The sequence below is a fragment of the Physeter macrocephalus genome, chromosome 10 (genome assembly GCF_002837175.3).
Source record: "Physeter macrocephalus isolate SW-GA chromosome 10, ASM283717v5, whole genome shotgun sequence".
Taxonomy (NCBI): domain Eukaryota; kingdom Metazoa; phylum Chordata; class Mammalia; order Artiodactyla; family Physeteridae; genus Physeter; species Physeter macrocephalus.
Genome location: NC_041223.1, coordinates 81401214 through 81415527, shown reverse-complemented (window position 1 = coordinate 81415527; position 14314 = coordinate 81401214). Strand labels below are relative to the sequence as shown.

Below are 14314 nucleotides of genomic sequence, written 5' to 3'. Positions count from 1 at the left end.
CATCCGCCCCCCCCGCCCCCCACCCAGACTCCTACCCCTGGAAACCAGGAGCCCTTTAAGCCTCGCCTCAGGGGGCTCCGAGGAGGCTTAGCCCACCTTCCTTCCTCCTGCAGGTCCCAGGAAGGATCCAGCCGGTGGGCACAAGAAGTCCGCAGGAAGCAGACATGGAAAGGGCTCCAGCAGGGCATCTGAAGGGGTTAAGCAGTTTCTTAAAATCCCTCACGGTCTACTCCAGCACACCAAGACAAACAGCTCACATAAGAAGCAGCAGCCTGGAGGGTCTCATCAGAGTTCAGTCAGAATCCTGGCACCAAGACAACTCTGACCAAGTTAAGTCTCAGGGTTCCCGTGTCTAATGTGGGAATTCTTATGCCCTTGGGATTGTTGTGGAATCGCACAAAGTACTTATATGAACGCAGGAAAAGACTCTCAGTTCATGGGAGAGAGAACTGACATGGCTAAGTGCTCTGGTCAAGCACAGTAACAGCACAATTTTGCACCTCGAGAGAAGGTACCGTGTTTGATTCCTCTTTAAATACCTAGTAAAATGGATGTGGTTGAAATGTTCAGTGAAGTTGTACACAGGACTGCACCTGCTCTCTCTTTATCTTCAAAACTCTGGCAGACAACAGATCTCTTAATCTCTTAAGAATTAAGAGATTTCAGGAACCTGACTTTAATTACACACATTTCAGTTTATCTCCAATCACACTCCTTTCAACTGCTGTTCAAAAAGCAAGGTTGTTTGTGGATTCACATCCAACATTTACTGACTACTTATATATATCAGACTCTGTATAAATGCTTCATATGCATTATGTCATGCAAAAACCATCATAGATAATCCTATCAACTTATCAACATTTTTATTAAGATTATACAAGTTTAATATGAAAATGGTATACAGGAAAGTCACCATCAAGGAGAAACAATTGAGGAATATCCACCTATGCCCCACTCACAATTAGGAAACGTGATATTTAACTTTAAGTAGAACAGTTTAAAATGCAGAAAATTTCCCTCTTCTTTCCTTTAATGAAAGTCTAACTCTTCTAACGTACTGAGATTTTAGTTTTCATAAGAATAACTATACAGGGTTACAGACATAAAATCATACACACTGTTCTTTGAGGGGGTGTAAAGCTCAGTTAAAGCTGATTTTGGAATCTAACCACCTATGTAAGATGTGACTTCTTCATACTCTTAAGACTGGCAGGTACAGCTCGCTATTATCAAGTTCATGCCCCATGGTCTGCCATCAAATGTAATGCACAATTCTGTTCTGAGATACCTATTCAAATTTATGTCTTACTATCATGAGCCCCTATACTGGAGTGGACTAAGCTATCTCCATTGAGATAAAAAGTAGAATTTTACTCAACAGCAGCAAAGAATTATTAAGAAAAGCCGTAAACTTAAGGAAAACCCCTCTTTGATTACAAACTCTAGATGCTGAAAAGGGCACATTAATAGAGCAATAACTTTTTTTTGCAGAGTACAACAGAAAGCCATTAAAATCAGGGAATCTATGATAGGGGAATTCCTTACATGTACAACCACATAACAAGTAAATTTTAATTTTTTCAACAAATTTCAAGAAACTGCAGCAGACACACAACTAATAAAGACACAATCCAACTTAACTACCTGCCGGAGCAGGAAAAGATATGTAGGCATAGACCTGCCTTCAAGTAGTTGACTAAACTGGGAGAGAACCTCAGAAACTGAAGACTCCCAAGGGTCCCAGGCTGCTTATTATGATTTGAATTTCCTTCAAATAATGATCTCCAAGTCTTAGGAAGTGGGCCACCGGTCTCATAACAGATAAATTTCAACATCACAAAAGGAAAACACCGCGCAGCTCCTCAGAGTTCACAGTACTAAGTGGCACTCTTTTGGTGACTATTCTGGCAATCTTATCTATACGCTGTACTTTCATCACACCCCTACAGACTGTCACAGTGCCTAACAGAAAACCCTGCACCCCAGGGGCACCAAAAAGCTGATGTTCTAAAGGTGCCATAAGGAACTTCAGAGCTGTGTATGAATAACACGACTTCCCAAGAAAAAACAAAAGGTTAAACCAATAATTTCCAAACTATTTTTAAGTACTCATTAGTATTCTGATAGACTTGAAAATGGGCGGGGGGGGCACCAATCAAGGATCCTTTACCCTTTAAGCCAGGATCAAGAAGAGTACTACTTTTGCAAAATCTTTACTCAGGCCATGGAAGAGGAAAATTACTTCAAGAGTGTATACGTTGTACAGACTTAAATAAAGTAATTTAAAACCTGCTATATAATCTACAGCAACTGTTATATCGCCAAATGAATAAAACAATATACTGGTACAGCATTTTACTTTTGAAAAGTAAAATGAGCTACCCTCCCTCACCCCCAATCCCTGGCAACCCCTGATCTATTTTCTATAAGTTTTACCTTTCTAGAAGTCCATGTAATTGGAATCATATATCATGGAGTCTTTTGTGTATGGATTCCTCGCTAAGCATAACGTTTTTAAGATCAATCCACATTACTGACTGTACCACTAGTTTGTTTCTTTATATTGCAAAGTATTATTTCATTGTATGGATGTACCATAGTTTGTTTACGCATTTATCAACTGAGGGACATTTGGATTGTTTCCAGTGTTTGGCTATTATGAATTAAAGCTGCTATGAACATTCTAGTACAAATTTTTTCTTATTCTAAATAAGAGTCCTTATCAGATATAATATTTTCTGCAGTTTATGATTTTCTCTTTCATTTTAACAGTGCCTTTTGAAAAGCAAAAGTTTTTAATTTTTATGAAGTTCATTTTCTCAATTCTATCTTTATGGATTGTGCTTTTGTATCCTATCCAAGAGATCTTTGCCTAACCCAAGATCTCAGCAACTTTTATTACTCCTTTCAAGTTAATTTTCAAGCACAGTATGAGTTAAAGGTCGAGGAATATTCTGTTGTTGTATAAAAGATTATCCTTTCCCTACTGAATTTACCTTGGCAATTCTGTTAAAAATCAGCTGACCTTATATGTGACTCTATTTCTTGACTATTGTGTTCCATTGATCTATGTCTCTCCTTAGACCAATACCACTGTCTTGATTACAGTAGCTTTATATATATATATATATATATATATATATATTTTTTTTTTTTTTTTTTTTTGTGGGGAGGCTGTGTTGGGTCTTCGTTGTTGCGTGCGGGCTTTCTCTAGTTGCGGCAAGCGGGGGCAACTCTTCGTTGAGGTGTGCGGGCTTCTCACTGCAGTGGCTTCTCTTGTTGTAGAGCACGGGCTCTAGGCACGCAGGCTTCAGTAGTTGTGGTGTGTGAATTCAGTAGTTGTGGCTCACGGGCTCTAGAGTGCAGGCTCAGTAGTTGTGGTGCACGGGCTTAGGTGCTCCACAGCATGTGGGATCTTCTTGGACCAGGGCTCGAGCCCATGTCCCCTGCATTGGCAGGCGAATTCTTAACCACTGTGCCACTATGGAAGCCCAGTAGCTTTATATTAATTGTTGAAGACAGGTTGTGTAAGAAACCCAATGTTCTTTTGCTTTTTCAAAATTGTTCAGATTTGGGGGTCTCCTTTGCATTTCATTATAAATTTTAGAATCAACTTGTCAATTTCTACCAAAAAAGCCTCTGAGATTTTTACTGGGATCATACTGAATCTACAAATTAACGTGGAGAGAACTAAAATCTTAAAAAGATTGTGTCTTCTAATCCATAAACATGGTACATCTCTCCATTTCTTTAGGTATTCTTTAATTTCTCCCAGCAATCTGTGGCAGTTTTCAGCATACAAGTCTTGCATATATTTTGTTAAATTTATCACTACGTTTTCATATTTTTCTACAATTGCAAATGGTAAGTTTTATTTCAACTTACCAACTGTTTGTTGCTGGTATACAGAAATAGTTAATTTTTCTATAATCACCTTGATTCCTGCAACCTTGATAACTCAATTACTGGTTCTAATACCTTTTTTAAAAATTTCTAAGGATTTTCTATATAAGTGGTCATGTTGCAAAGAGTTTGTTAAATGACTCTTGTGTGCATATGAGATTTTAAGAATAATTTCTGTGAGAATGGCTAATTTAAACTGTACTCACTTCACCACCCTACGCCCTCTTAAGTACATCCAGAGCAGTACCTATTATAAAAATCTAGGTTCAATATACAACTTTATCACAAATTCACTTGTGGTGAGCAGAATAATGGCCCCAAAGATGTCCAATACCTGGATCTGTAAATATGTTACCTTCCACGGCAAAAGAAACTTTGCAGGAATAATTAAGGACACTGGTGTTCTCCTGAATTATCTAGGTAAAGTCATGCGACAGTGTTCTCCTGAATTATCTAGGTAAAGTCAACGTAATCCCAGCAATGACGGAAGCAGAGAGGCAGAGAGAAAGGATCTGAAGATGACACCCTGAAGGTGGAGGAAAGGCGTCAGGAGGCAAACATCTCAGGTGGCCTCTAGAAGCTGGAAAAGATAGGAAAACAGATTCTCCCCTACAGCCTCCAGAAGAAACACCTATGATTTTAGCTCAGTAAGACTCATTCCAGACTCTAACCTCCAGAACTATAAGATGATAAATTTGTGTTGCTTTAAGTCACTAAGTTTGTGATAATTTGTAATATCAGCAACAGGAAATTAATATACCAGGAATGATCATTTCACTTCAATAAACATACTTCTGCTAGTTTTTTGGTACCATGCACCATCACCGCCCTACACTAAAAGCAACTTTCAAGAGTAGAAATGCATGAACTAAAAAAAAATCTAGACCATATTACTCAGCCAAAAAAAGAATGAAATATTGCCACTTGCAGCAACATGGATGGACCTAGAGATTACACTTAGTGAAGTGAGTCAGGCAAGGCCAAATATATAACATCACTTATATGGGGAATCTGAAAAAACACAAAATGGGAATTTCTTGGTGGTCCAGTGGTTAGGACTCACGCTTTCAATGACGAGGACACAGGTTCAATCCCTGGTTGGGGAACTAAGATCCAACAAGCCGTGCGGTGCGGCCAAAAAATAAAATAATAACTAAAAAGTAAGAAGTAGCACAAATGAATCAATATACAAAACAGAAACAGACTCACAAACACAGAAAACAAGCATATGGTCACCAAAGGGTGGGGGAGGGACAAGTTAGAATTATGGGATTAACAGATACAAACCACTTTACATAAAATGGATAAGCAACAAGGATTTACTGTATAGCACAAGAATTAAATTCAACACCTTGTAATAACCTATAATGGAAAATAATCTGAAAAAATATACATATGTATAACTGAATCACTGCTGTACACCTGAAACTAACACAATACTGTAAACCGACTATACTTCAATTTTTTAAGAAAAAGTCCAGACTAAACCATAATTTTCTATAGATTTTCTTATATTGGAAGATAAAGCTATCCTAAATACGATGTGCTACACAATTTTAAAAATTCCTTTTATTTTCTTTTTAAGTTTGAGTTCAAGATGATCATTGGTCCTTGAAACGCACTCTTTACAAAAGATCAACGGCAGACATCTGAAGGTCTGTCATCAATCACTCTTAGAAGCAATCACTTGGATCTCTTATAAAACGAAGACCAAAAGTTGTTGGGGAGAGGAGGATGTCGACTCTGGACCCTCAAAGTCCTCACGTTCACCACTCAAAATACATGTGAACAAGAAATTAGCACATATTTCCAACAGCACCTCATCTAAAGCTCTGTTTTAAGTAAATTATTTTCAAAAAAATCACTTCTATATGATACTAGAGCTAAATGTCATTCAGAGTTAACAAAACTCCACCTAACACCTTAGGCAAAAAATACTGACGTTGATAAATGTACACAAGTAATTGAAAATGTAATATACCTATAGGTCTTTTCTTTAAAATGATGAATGAAAGCATGTCTTGGCTTTAGTAACTGACTGAAAGAGGGGGTATTTCTTTGATGTTACTCTACTCCAAGCATTAAAATGAAAACGTTTCACACAACAGGACCTGGCAACCAGTGAGGAATATTCCTGTTAGTTACATGATATGCCTTGAGATAATTAAAACTAATACCAAGTAAATTTTCTCAGCAAGACCTAAGTCATCAGTGAAAAGTTTTTAAACAGTATGAAGGTTTGATCATGATCCAAAGTTCAATAAGACCCCAAACTATTTCATACCCTCAATAATAATTATACACCCTCAATAATAGAATTTTTTTAATTAACAATAATAGTAAATACTGATATAGAAGTGACCACAGGTAGGGAATTCAGGAAATAACACAGACCACGAAGGAGATGAAATAAATCTTTGCAGTAAGGCTCAACAACGACAGGGTCACCAAGCAAGTTAGAGGCAAAGCTTGTTAGACTCACACCTGGCTTTACTAAACACTGTCCACATTTGCATACATTTGGCAATAATCTCTCTGAGAAATATCTTAAGTCAGCTTGAAGGTGGTAATCTCTTCCCCAAAATACCCTTTTCTATCAAGAATTTCAACTACAAAAGCATATGTTTTCTTTCAAGCAGGGAACCTGCAGTTAACAACATACACTCTGGAGCTAGATCTCCTGGGTTCAAAGTCTTGACTCTACAGTCCAGATTCCCACCTCTATCTCATCCCAGTAAAGTCAGAATTTCCCCTAATGCTCACACCTGCTCCTCTGGGCTGCACCCCCAGGCTGGGCTCTAGAGCAAACTGAGATAAGCTGAGAAGCCAACATGGTCTCTTAACATACTGGAGGAAAATACACACTATCAACTATATTGGGAGGTTCCCAAGACCACCCCCAGGTTTGGTAATTCACTAAGAGGACTCACAGGACTCTATGTACAGTTGTATTCATGGCTGTGATTTACTACAGCAGAAGGCCACCAAGCGTGCTGGCAAAAGGAAAAGGTACAAGGAGCGAAGTCGGGGAGAAATCGGGCAAGGACGTGCAGGTGTCCCCTTCCAGTAGAGCTGCACTGAATATGCTTCTCAGCAAGGAGTTCTCACAACAGGCGTAAAGTGTCACCACCCAGGGAAGCTCACCAGAGACTCCATGCCTAGGGATTTTGCCCAGGGGCTTGCCTACCACACATGCAATTTCCAGACTCCCAAAAGGAAGGCAGGTGTTCAGCATAAACCACACTATTTGTATGAAGAGTTCAGACACAGTGACTGGCTTACCACTTAGGGTGGTGAGACCCTTCCCAAATCCAAACCCCCCCCACCCCCGGGCCCGATGCCAGCCAGGGGCTGACCTTGCAATCAGTCCTGCTTCCAACAGACCAACAGATCCTTTAAAATGGACCTCGTCTACCTGCTCCTTGATTCATTCCCAGCTCCTAGAAAAGTGCTTGAGATATATGGCAGTCACCAAAAAAATTTCAATGAAAAAATCCCTGGGACTTCCCTGGCAGTCCAATGCTTAGGACTCTGCGCTTCCACTGCAGGGGGCACGGGTTCAATCCTTGGTCGGGGAACTAAGACCCCACATGCCTGCCACATGGTGCAGCCAAAAAGAAAAAAAAAAAAACCTCCCGGCTCTACCACTTCCGAGCTGTATGACCTTGGGAAAGTTACTTAAGTTCTGTGTGCCTCAGTTTCCTCATTTGTAAGGTAGAATAATATTACCTACCTCAAAAGATTGTTTTGAGGATTAATTACATATGTTAATTAATATGTGTAAAATATATGATCACACCAGTGCCTGGCAAGAAGGAAGGACTATATAATTTATTTGTATATACGTAATATTATTTGCTTTTTTAATTTGAACTTCCAACCTTACAGTTTTACCTTCTTCAAGTCACAGTGAGTTCTCCCCATATTAAATTTTTATTGAACCTATAATCTACAAATAGATTAGTATTTAACTGATCATTGTTTCGTATCTATTGAGATCCCTAACTACTTTGTGTGCCACGTGCAAAACTTTTTAGCACGCCTGACAGTACCTGACATGACGCTTAATCTCTGCAGTGACCAGAAAATACTGACTTACCAACAAAATTTAAGTGTGTTAAATCAACTCTTTAATTTAAAGTGGTCAGAATGTAAGGCAGGCAACACTTTCGATAATAACTCCAACTTAAACAAAATGGCCTCCAAGTTTCTTTGATCTTCTTCTGTTGAGAAATGGAGAGAAAAATGAGTTGATTCTATCCAGGGAAAACACTAGCAGCAGCAGCAGGAAGAGGCCTGAGTTTAGAGTGTAGTCAATATACAACTACAATATCAGATATCTGCCCTTGGCTTATAGAAAGCATGGGTTCAAGTCTGTACAGGTCAGTAAGGGCGATATACGTATCTTGTACAGCAAGAATCAAGGAGATGTAAATTTACTTAATTAATGAAATCAAGTAGTGAAAGAACATTGTAATCTTAAAAAAAGAAAAAGACAAAGAAGTAGTATTGGGAGGAAAAAAGCAGGGGACCACATGCAGTCAAAGTTATAAACTGATGAGTCAGAGAGACCTGTGGTTTCCATCGCAGCTCCAACACCAGAACTCTGCACATAATCATCAGGGGAAACCTCGGGAATCTACAGAATTATACGAACGGACCCATAAGACTGAAGTGTAGCATTCTGGGGGAACTTTTAGATTGGCAGGTCTCTTTAGATGAATTATAATCACAGACTTCTGTTTACATGAATTTCTCCTACAAGCATCAACATCATCATAAACACCTCAAGGTGAACTTTACTTTTTAATAAGAATTACTTTAAAATAGGTTTATATAAGAACTCTTAAGTATCAAACACTTAATGAAAAATGTTCCCCGTCCTCAGCTACCCCCAGTGGACTCTAGGACTGGGTCTCACAATCTCCATTCACGTTTCTAATCTGTGAAGAGGCTAGAAAGCTAAAAGGCTCCCGTGAAGGCAAGGGACCGGACGTCAGTGAGGTCGGCCAGTGGTCTGCACACGGAAGGCACAGGCGCAGCAGAGGCCATCTTTCTACAGTCAGGGCAACCGACAAAAACGTCTAACAGACACTGGCCGCAGCAGCCTCAGTCCTGGTTCTCCGAGCAGTTCGGGGAGGAGAAGCCAGGGCAGTGGTGGCCGGGGCAACAGCGTGTGCCCCTGAAACCAGAAGTCCAGTAGTGGCTCCCTGACTTTTGTTCCTCCAGCCCTTTCAACGATGCTGTGAGCAGCCTATTCCTTAATAGAAGTTATATGACAGCTACGGTGGTTCTGTTTCCTGCCCTGTGGTCTGACTTACGGTACATTCACATTAAGCGAGCTCAGGTCCTCTTACACTCTTGCCGGGACCACTGTTACAACCAGGTGACTTGCCAGCCAACTCTCACCACTCCAGCTCTTCCTCTGACCTGCCACCACCACATCTGAGCGTGCGTAAAAACACTTTACCTAAAAAAGGGTCGTACGGAAACCTCTCATGCTGTTTTACACACCTGACTGTGCCCTTTAATTTCTTCTCCACCCCACGCTCAGAGCCGGGCTCAAAGGAGGCTGCTTCTGGGAGTCTTTCCCGGCAGGCCGCTCCTCTTGCCCAGATGTGCAGCACGTCCGCACACCTGCTGCCTGCCCGCAGCTCTGTGCTCATTCACATCCGCTCTTTCAAAAGATACTCGCTGAGTCGCATGAACTACTATACGTCACCCACTGTGCCAAGGGCTGGGCCTACAAGGCAAAACATGACAGACGAGTTCTCTTCCCTCTTAAGCTATAATCCAACCCCTGATTTCCCAATAACTACCCAAATAATGTTTAATTATAACTGTGGTAAGTGTAATAAGGGACTCAGGGTGCGTCTCACATGTATAAGCGGGAAGCCTCGCCTAACCTGGGAAGATCAGGGAGAATCCTTTCCCTTAAAGAGACACTTAGGCAGAAACTGGAAGATAGGTAAACTGACCAGGTAAAAACTTGTTAGGGAGCTTCCTGGGCAGAAGAAACATCATGTGCAAAGGCCCTCAGACAGCATTCTAGGAGCTGTGAAGACAACCGAGGCACAAAAGTCAGGGTGCAAGGAGAAGAGCAACCCAAAGTAAGTGGCGAGGGCAGCACTCCTCGCGACCACTATTCTAACACTGAGCACGCTGGTTTGGAATTATTCATGAGCAAAAATGCAGCCCCACTGAACCAGCTCCTTCAGGTCTTAGAAACATGTTCAGTCCTCTGATCCAATACAGCGCACAGCAGTGTGTCCTCAAGTCAAGATGTGTGGAGTGAAGAAATGAGTGGGAGATCTGGGCCAAGAGCTTAACCTCTCCACACCAGGCAGTCTCTAGGGTTCAAACACCTTCTGCTTCTCACCCCCCAAAACGTACACACATTTTCATGCCAACCCATACGTGCTCAGAATCACAGCTAGCATTAACCACAGACGAAACTTTAAACACTGAAAAGTAAACTTTTAAGTCGGCAAGGGGCTGGCTCCAAACCCTCACTGCTCCACAAAGTGCCACCAACCGGGAAGCAACAGCGCTGCTTTCAAACTCCCACGGAGCCCCAAACGAGGCCAGGGAGAGGAAGGGCGGTACCATCTACCTGTCCTTATTCTCCAGTCTCTCAACAGATTTGCTAAGAGTAGGACCAAGAGCAGGAAACTGGCACCTATGCCATCCTTTTCTCCTTCCTTGCCTCGCAAATACTATCAAATGGGGAAGCACACGCTGGGGACTCAGTAAGAAAATTGCACAACCCAAATGACAGACTTCTGCCGGTTAGTAAAAGGCAACAGAATAGGGCGATCTCTAGCCCTAAACTTTAGCTCTGGTACAAAGAGCAGTGGAGGAAGCATTCTTTTTAAGAAAGAAAACTGAATTAACTAGGAAGTAGCTTCAAAGTATATGAAAAGCTTGATGTAGTTTATTAGGCAGTGAGGAAAACATCAATTCATATATACCGTATGGAACCGCTTTATAATAACTAAGCTGTAAAATAAGACCTTTAGCATGTCTTTTAAAAGTACATATCATCAGAATTCCACTACCTACATTTACTGTGTCACCTGGCATACGTAATAATGGATCCAAAATAATGTAATAAGCCAAGAATTCCACTAAGCGAGCTCCCTAATGGAGCTGGATCATACCAAAGACTCAAAAACTTTACAAAATGTATTTATTCATAGCAACCGCCCAATTGTGTCAATTTTTTCAATTATGACAACTATGAAATCAAGTCTCATTCAACCAACAAGTGGTTTGAACTGTAATTTGTTTTCCCCTGAAGGATCAAGATAAAACAGTGAAATAATTTAGATCATTTTAACACTATTCTAGATTTATCAGCAACAGGAAAAAGTGGTGACCTTTCTAAATCATGACTGTGGTGGTCACGCCTTTCACAGCACATCCTGGAGCGCCTGGTGCTACTCTCTTCTCTCCCACCTTCTCCACTTCTCAAACACAAACAAACCCACAAACAGAAGACCACACAAAACCAAAATAAAAAAGACATCTATTCAATACGTATCACTGACCTCAGCGGCAACGCGACTAGTGAGCAAAACTAATGCTCCCTAATACCTCCGGTCAGAAGAAGTAACGTTTTGGTCCTGATTTGAGAAGCACCTGATTCTCCTTCTCCCACCCCAAAAAGAGTAAATGGAAATGTCAACATGTGGTAAATAATGGCTTTTTTTAAACCTATAAATTATTTTAGGAAGCATTAGTGAAAATCTGATTTTACAAAATACCTTTTGGCGGAAAGAAACTCGAACAAAAAATATTTTTGAATGATTTCTATACATAAAGGAAGGTAACTGCTGAAACTTATTCAATTTTTAATGAAGAGATGTAATGCTTACTAGCATCTCTATCTGACTATGCTACTTATTACTCAAAATGCATACTGTAAAACCTCAGCTCCTTCCTTTTTCCGGCCTTTTAAAGGCCCATTTTCCAGGGTTTTACTAGTGCAGTGGTAAGTGAGCAACTGAGCCTCAGTACCGAACAGTATTCCCCGAAAACCACACACATAATCAATATCAGGTAAACAAATACTAGTGCACTAGTCAGGCGTTTCCAACTCATCACCTGAAAGGTAAATATAAGGTTGGCCCAATCGACCTACTATGATATTGAAAAGTGCTCATCAAATGGTCCACTTACAGTCTGGCCACGGGACCTCCCAGTAGCCCAGGAGCTGTAGTAGAGGAAACTGCCGATGCTGTGCGGCTGTCTCATCAAACATTACCTGCCCACGGAGACGTGACTTATTTGTACACTACTGAGGAAGAACAGGAAAGCTACAGGAAAGCTTCAGGAAAGGTCTAGGTCAAACAGTGCAGAAATCTTAAATGACGTTCCCAAAGGCTGACTGCTGCTCTGGAGAATCCCCGATCTCTCACCAAACTAACCAAACCTACAAATAAGCAAGATTTTACTGCCAAGCCGTAGGACACGTTTGGTTTTTTAAAAACTCTGAAACATTTTTCCCGTGAGATTACTTATAAGACATTAAATATACATCACATCTCCAAAGCCAAAACATACAGGCCAAAAATAGCGCCTCTATTTCAAAGGCTGAGGCAGAAGCCCTCCAACTGAACAAACTAAAATTAGCTTCTTCTCGTCTCTGGATCTTGAAACTGCACCTTCAACGTTTAAGGGGCACACAAACCAGTGTCCACAAATATACTCCCCCCAACTAGGTGGCGGAGAGAATCGAATTAAAGGCTTCAGGAACAGAAGCCCAGCGTCCAAGAGACTCACATAACGAAATTCTTCCTGGTTCCGGCTAAAAGCCAGACTAGAACACACTACGGATGAACGCCGACGCTCATCGCCCGCCCCGGCTGCCGTACTCGGTGCGCTCCGACCACCGCACCGTCAGCCCTGCCCCGGGCGCCCAGCGCCGCAGCCCGAGCGCAGGACGCGGCCCGCCCGGCGGCCCCACCCGCGGAGGCACCTGCCCGGCCGCCCGCTCGGGCCGTGCCCGGGACGCCGGGGTGTCGCTGAGGGGGGCTCCGCCCCCGCCCCGAAGGTCACGCCGCGCTACCTTTAGCCTCGCAGTCGGCGCAGTACTTGTTGTCCTCCTCCCTCAGCAGCTTGGACAGGATGAGCTGGTGCTGCTCGTTCAGCTTCTGCGCCTTCTCCCGGCACGAGCGAGTCGCCATCGCGGCGGCGGGGCGGACGCGGGTGGGGGCCGCGCAGCTGGACACGCCGGGCGCCGCCGGGGCCGCGAGAACTCGGCCGTGAAGCGGCGGCGGCGGCTGGAACAGGAGGAGGGGCGGCGGCAGCGGCGACAGCGCCGACGTTATCCCGCCTCCTCGCCCGGCCGGCTCCGCACGCACCGCCGAGCCGGCGAGGGGGAGGAGTCGGGGCCGAGGCTTCCGGGCGGCGCCGCCGGAAGGAAGGAGTGGCGCCGGCGCTCTGCGCATGCGCCGGGCCTCCCGGCCAGCCGGGTCCTTCCGCTCCGGGCTTACGCCCACGTTCTGGGAAGATGCGGCGCGCTGCCCGCGATGGGCTTCCCCGCTTTGCAGATACGGTTATCGCTGGGGGCCTCGGGTCCGACCCGCTAAAGGAAGACCTTTCCATGTGCTTCCTTGCCTCTGCTCTTGCGGCACGACATTGGAAAGGCAGAAATAATAAGTGATCGGGTGGATTCTTTCATTCATTCATCGTTTCTTCACGGGCACTTTGGAAACAAGCACCGGCCTAGAAGCTAGAGACCCGCATGGAATCAAATAGACAAAACCGCCTCTTACGTTGTAGGGGATGTGACGTGTATTGAGGGCCAGCGTTGATTGACGATCACTCTGTGCCGCGAACTGTTAAGTCGTCTAATCTTTTTAACAGCCCTCTTGATAGTGTTTTCCTCGTGGTGCAGACGAGGACCATGAGGCCCGGAGGAGTGAGGGCACGTGGCCAGGTTACGAGCTGCTCCGTGCAGGAGCTGAGGTTCAGACCCAAAGCAGTAAGGCCTTCCTCCCACAGGGAGGGGAGGGAGCGTGGCCGTGGAACCAAGGGCCCAGGGCCGTGTCGCTTTAAGGAGAAGCTGGATCAACAGTGACCTTTAGGGAAAGAAGACACTCTTGATTGGAGTCCAGAGCTGCCCAGTTCAGGCCCATGGGATATGAACCCTGGGTGAGGGAGTTTGAATGTTTTGGCCTGTTGTGGCTTATTAGCAATTTCTAACATGGGGCTTATGGAATCAGAATAAACATGGGTCTTGCCTGTGGTGGGGCAGACGCTAAGAAAGGCCCTGGGCAGGAATCTGTGCATTATAGGGCCAATTCCTAGCCCAGGCCCTGCAGAAAGTTGCCACCGCCCCCCGCCCCAGTGCTCACCTAGCCCCATTTCTGGCACAGAAAAATGTTTGGAATTACATTGAATG

At 43.3% G+C, this 14314-nt stretch overlaps 1 protein-coding gene across 3 annotated transcripts in view; it reads right to left on the bottom strand.

The window, feature by feature from the left end:
* SMAP1 (small ArfGAP 1) overlaps positions 1-13303 on the bottom strand; it is a 153634-nt gene extending 140331 nt beyond the window's left edge. Inside the window, exon 1 of one of the 3 annotated variants that reach the window (XM_055087646.1) lies at positions 12977-13303. In XM_055087646.1, coding sequence (XP_054943621.1) covers positions 12977-13094 — 118 coding nt within the window. In that variant the 5' untranslated portion in view covers positions 13095-13303. Of the gene's footprint in view, positions 1-12690; positions 12774-12976 lie in introns of those variants that run through there. The other 2 variants (XM_024132949.3, XM_055087649.1) reach the window with 2 other exon arrangements.
* Positions 13304-14314: the final 1011 nt, after the last annotated feature.